The sequence below is a fragment of the Buceros rhinoceros genome, unplaced genomic scaffold (genome assembly GCF_000710305.1).
Source record: "Buceros rhinoceros silvestris isolate BGI_N320 unplaced genomic scaffold, ASM71030v1 scaffold6235, whole genome shotgun sequence".
Taxonomy (NCBI): domain Eukaryota; kingdom Metazoa; phylum Chordata; class Aves; order Bucerotiformes; family Bucerotidae; genus Buceros; species Buceros rhinoceros.
The window spans coordinates 34,757-40,198 of NW_010412184.1; the positions used below are offsets into that span (position 1 = coordinate 34,757).

At 42.4% G+C, this 5,442-nt stretch overlaps 1 protein-coding gene across 1 annotated transcript in view; it reads left to right on the plus strand.

Annotated features, from left to right (window-relative positions):
* Positions 1–5,413, plus strand: part of TUBGCP3 (tubulin, gamma complex associated protein 3) — a gene marked incomplete at both ends in the record, with an annotated part of 36,915 nt that extends 31,502 nt beyond the window's left edge. Inside the window, 6 exons of the mRNA XM_010136288.1 lie at positions 1,846–1,934; positions 2,066–2,197; positions 2,575–2,715; positions 3,237–3,353; positions 4,135–4,157; positions 5,384–5,413. Of these exons, the coding sequence (XP_010134590.1) occupies positions 1,846–1,934; positions 2,066–2,197; positions 2,575–2,715; positions 3,237–3,353; positions 4,135–4,157; positions 5,384–5,413 (532 nt within the window). The remainder of the gene's footprint in view (positions 1–1,845; positions 1,935–2,065; positions 2,198–2,574; positions 2,716–3,236; positions 3,354–4,134; positions 4,158–5,383) is intronic.
* Between the last annotated feature and the right edge of the window lie 29 nt (positions 5,414–5,442).

The window sequence follows — 5,442 nt, forward strand, 5'->3', positions numbered from 1 at the left end:
CCAGAGGAAAGGCACCGGGACATGTTGGTCAACAGCTGATTGAATATGAGCCAGCAGTGTGCCTAGGTGGCCAAGAAGGCCAGTGGCATCCTGGCTTGTGTCAGCAATAGTGTGGCCGGCAGGAGGAGGGAAGTGATTGTATACTGTGTTCAGTTTTGGTCCCCTCCCTACAAGAAGGACATTGAAGTGCTAGAGTGTGTCCAGAGAAGGGCAACGAAGCTGGTAAAGAGTCTACAGAACACGTACTATGAGGGGCAGCTGAGGCAAGTGGCATTTGTTTAGCCTGGAGAAGAGGAGACTCAGGGGAGACCTTATTGCTCTCTACAGCTACCTGAAAGGAGGTTGTAGCGAGGTGGAGGTCAGTCACTTCTCCAAGTAACAAGTGATAGGATGAGAGGAAATGGCCTGAAGTTGTGCCAGGGGAAATTTAAGTTGTATATTTGGGAAAATTTCTTTATAGAGAGGGTTGCTAAGCATTGGAACAGGCTGCACAGGGAGACGGAGTCTCCATCCCTGGAAGTATTGAAAAGATTTGTAGATGTGGAGCTGAGGGACATGGCTTAGTGGTGACCCAGAGTACAGGGTGAACAGTTGGACTTGATGATCTCAAAGGTCTCTTCCAACCAAAACAATACTGTGACTTGTGAAGAAGTAGTAGAACTTGCTTTTATTTTCTCTCTCCCTCCAAAACAGTACTTTCCTTGTCCAGTCACAGAGCACGGAATAGAAGACAGTAACTAATAGGAGGAAGTAGCTGCAGGTTCTTTTTTTCAACCTCAAAGAGGTAGCATTGACTTGCAAGGATAGCTTTCTTCACAATTCCCAAGAAGTCTTAACAGCCAGAGATTTCAGTGCTTTAAAGGAGTACTTCTAGACAGTAGTGTCAAGCTTGTTATTTTCCTATCAGTAACTGGAAGGAGAAACACAGTTCTATCCAACTCACCAATGTTGAGGAATTTCTGTTGTTTAGCCAACCCTGGAGGTTTTTTTTTAATTGATCCTAATCAAAGTAGATGCAACATTATGTGTTAGAGGTAGTCTTCCGGCACAGTCATAAATAATGAAGAACAGAGTGGCCTGTTGCAAAATCTTTCTGGTCATCAGATGGTTCTGTAACATCCTCAGATATGAAAATGTAGAATTCTTTTTGTAGTAGTCTCATAGCTTATCTGCAGTGGCAAATTACTTTGGCAGCTTTTTAGAAATTAATTCCTCTGTCTGGATATCAGCGTGATTCCAGAAGGCCAAATAACTTAATTCCAGAGAATTTTTACAGATGATGGTTATCTTGGTATTACCCTTCTGCAACAGAGATACTTCCTTTTACAGGTGAGCAGCTGAACCCATTAGTGGGCCTCTGTTGTGGATCAGAGAATTGAACCTGGACCACTTGAGCTACAAATTCCCCTCTCCTATCACAACACCCTCTCATTTGGTCTCAGTGTACTTAAGTAATGAAAAAATATGTTGTCTGTGGTTTGAAGGCTAATGGTAAGAGATGTGAGAGGCCCCAGAAACAACTGCAAATCTGTGGCCTCAGGTTTTCAACCAAAAGAACTTAAACTGTATTTTGGTCTCTTGGCACTGAGAGGGTCTTTGTCACTTGTGATACTCAACGAGTTTCCAACACTGTCTGAGCACACAGTCTTTGGCTCACATTTCCTAGGAGTTAATTGTGCAATGTTCTTTGCTCATCTTTTGCCGGCCAGTATTGCTGCTATCATCCAAGATTAGTGGCTGTTTTATGAAGTATTCAATTTGGTAGAAAAAAGTTTACCAGGCTGTTTTGATGGCTGTGCCTGTCCTTGCGTTCTTTAACATGGCATCTCTTTGGATTTTTTACAGAGCTTTCTGGGGTGCTGCATCAGTGTCACGTTCTGGCATCAGAAATGGTCCATTTCATTCATCAAATGCAGTATTACATTACATTTGAGGTATACTCTGTCCACCCAATTAGTTGTGTACAAATTAAGTACTTTTAATATTCTGTATGTGTTGTGTGTCTCAAATTTCAAAGAGCTTGTTATCTAGCAAATCAAAACAGCCCAATCCGTCATTGCTCCAGGTGCTTGAATGTTCGTGGGATGAACTCTGGAACAAGGTCCAACAAGCACAGGACTTGGATCATATCATTGCAGCTCATGAAGTTTTTTTAGACACGATCATCGCTCGGTGCTTGCTGGATAGCGATTCCAGGGTAAGTCTTCTCCTTTCCATTAAACTGTAGCTTTGTGATCTTGGCTTATGTGCTGGGAATCGCCTTCTCTTATATTGCAGGAGCAAGGGGAAAATAATTTTTCTTCTGATATCAGACTCTGTTATGGTAGGCTCTGTACAAACGCCCCAGACACAGTGACAGATGCTGATTATAAAACTTGTTACAATGTGGGCCAGTTGTTTTTGGCCCTAAGAAGCTGTGTAATCATGCAACAACTGATGTAGGGCAGTTTACACACAGCCTCTCCATCTGTATGTAAAAAGATGCAATTTTCTCATGTTCTGAAGAATGGTAGTAACTTAAAACTCTTTTGCTGTACAGCTGTTACATTGTGTTGTTGCTTAACTGTCTCACAGGTACTTCTTAACCAGCTTCGAGCTGTTTTTGATCAGATCATTGAGCTCCAGAATGCCCAAGATGCAATGTACAGAGCTGCTTTGGAGGAGTTGCAGCTAAGACTGCAATTTGAAGAGAGGAAAAAACAGCGTGAGCTTGAGGTACAGCAAGAATATAACTAGAATGTGAAAACTAATTGAGGGAGCTATACTTGTCTGTTGATATGTGCAGGATTTTAGATATCATGTAGAGGTACAGCAAAATTAAAAAATGTAAAATGTAGTTGAGACAAAAGTCACCAGCAGTAGCTGGTGAATTAAAACTGCCGAATGGTGTTTTTTATTTCTCTCTTGCCCAAAACCTCTGAGTAAATTCTCTAGTGGACTTTGGAGGATGAGAAATTTAGACCTCTTAGGTGAAGGAAGTGCAAGAGGCTTTAATATTCTGAACCCTTTTTCAAAAAACGCCTGCCTCCCTCCTGCCAGTCTGTGGGACGTGAAGTGTTGATGTGAGGCTTGCCTGCTCTGCAAACCTCAGATTTCTTTCATGTGCTGTACAATCACCGAGGGAACTGTTAATTTCAGTATTAGAGGCTCTGTTTGGCTTTCTATGGCAATGGTTGGTTTGATGAGCAACTCATCATGTGACGCTTGACCTCTTAACTCATTTGTTCTCTGTGTAGGGCAAGTGGGGTGTAACTGCATCAGAAGATGAAGAAGAGAGCAAGAGGATGAAAGAATTTCAAGACTCAATACCCAAAATGTGCTCACAGCTGCGAATACTCACTCACTTTTACCAGGTGCTGCTTAGATTATATATTTTTTAATGTGGATACTGAGCTTTGATACGTAGAAATCAACTTCATGTATTCAGTGGGTGTGACTTCTGTATTCATGTGTGAAGTTTGTGGATCTTAATTTTTTTGCTTCTCTACTCAGAAGCCTGTATTCACTGATCCTCAGTAGACAGTAGGTTTTCTGATCATGCATGTTCCCCTGACAAAGGAGGATATCCCCTTCATGTAATTCTTCTCCTTCCTCCAGTAGTAGACTTAACAGCTATCTTCTGGTGTAAACTAGAAAAACAGAATTCCTTCTGCATTCCGTTTTTCTCTCACCATCTTTGAAAGTCATTGCTGTTAAAGGCTGCAGAAAGGGTCCCTATTAAGGGTCTAACACTTGATTTTGTATACACTGAGGTGAGCAATGGGTACGCTATTGGGGGAAACTGCACAGGCTATCTTGTTTAATGATAATTGTTCTGGCTTTGTCTTAATTTGTTATATCTGATCCTAAAGCTCCCATTCACCAGAAAAAAATCAGTGGTAGTTTTCAGGGAAGACATTCCAGAAAGCGATCAAAGGGAGGGACACAGTATTGTGCCATAGCATCCTTTCAGGATTAGACCACAGATCAACTGAAAACTAAAACACTATCCCAACTCATCTCTTGACTTTGACATGTGAGATACTCTTGATGTAGTGTAGTGTACCTTTTAACTTCCCTTATTTATCACTTTTGGCATGCCTAAAGTTAGGATTTTTTAATAATGTTGATGCTGAGTTTGACTTAAAGCTGTAGGGCCTGCTTTCTTCCTTCTTGCTGTTGATATTTCTTGTATCTTTCTTTCTTATGTTAAATACCTATAAATACACATTTAAACAAACACTAAACACATAAGCATGCGTTGTTTCCCTAGGGAAATGAATAAGGTTAAAGTGGGTTTGCTGAGTTGTTGCCCATACATTCATTTTACCTTGTAAGCATAAAATTGGTTCCTTATAGTTGTGACTCAGCACCTGTACTACATGTGCAGAGCACTTTCCAGTCCTCCTGTCCAGTGCTTTGCATGAGATCCATTTCTTACTGCCTTATAGCTTTGCCAAGCTGTAGCTATCCTGGATGAAGTGCTGCGCTGTCAGAAGAGTTCAGTTCACATGGTAGTTTGAAGGAAAACAGAATATTATACCCAGTTTATAAACTATGGTGGCTTGTGTTGAAGGCTGTAGAGATCCTGAGCAAGGACTTCTAATCTGGGAGGAATTTCCTCCAGGGTCCAAATATTGCAGTTTTCCCAGTCGAAAATGAATCCAAATTCTTTAAGAGTACTCTGTCAATAGATTGTAGTTTGTGTACTCTACCAGATTGCTACAAGTTGCCTGCTTGGACTGTATTTCTGCTGAGCTCCACTGTGGGTTTTCCATGCAGGACTTCCATGACCAGCCTTGGTCAACTTTGCAAGTAGTGGGGTGCTCTAGTTTTGGGTATATCCATGGAAATATTTAGTGGAGATCAGGAATGAGCTCTTCAAGTGAGTCTTCCCATCCTTCCAAAGTTCTCTCCTTTCCTGAATGCTCTAGAGCTCCTGCAGTCCCTTAGCTAGAATTGATTGAGAGTATGGGATCCAGAAGTGTACCTCCTGCATGTTGACTGCAAATCCCACAAAAAAACCCTACTCCAAATGCGTATAGTCTCACTGTGGGGTGTGCAGCACCAACTGCCCTAATTGGCAAATGCTCTGCTGCACTGGGGTGCCACTTGCTGCTGGAATACCTACTGTATTTTTGAAGCAAGCAGTGATCTAATGCTGGCCTGACCTGCCTTGTACATGCAACACACACAGAAACAAGGTGAGGTCTCCTTTTGACATGGGTTGTGTCCTGAATGGTGTCCCAGGTATGGTGGGGCTGCCCTGGAAGTGCCAAAGCAGAGGCACAGGAACAGCTCCACTGCAGCCTTGGAGCCTTCTGACAGATGAAGAGTTCCCAGCGGGGCAAGGGGGGTGGGGGGGTTGTATGCAGTTTGAAAGACAGAGCTGTTTGCACTGGAGACTCTTGACGAGCACGGCAGACATTTGGAGGTAAAATGAAGCTCTGGGTTTTTGCAGAA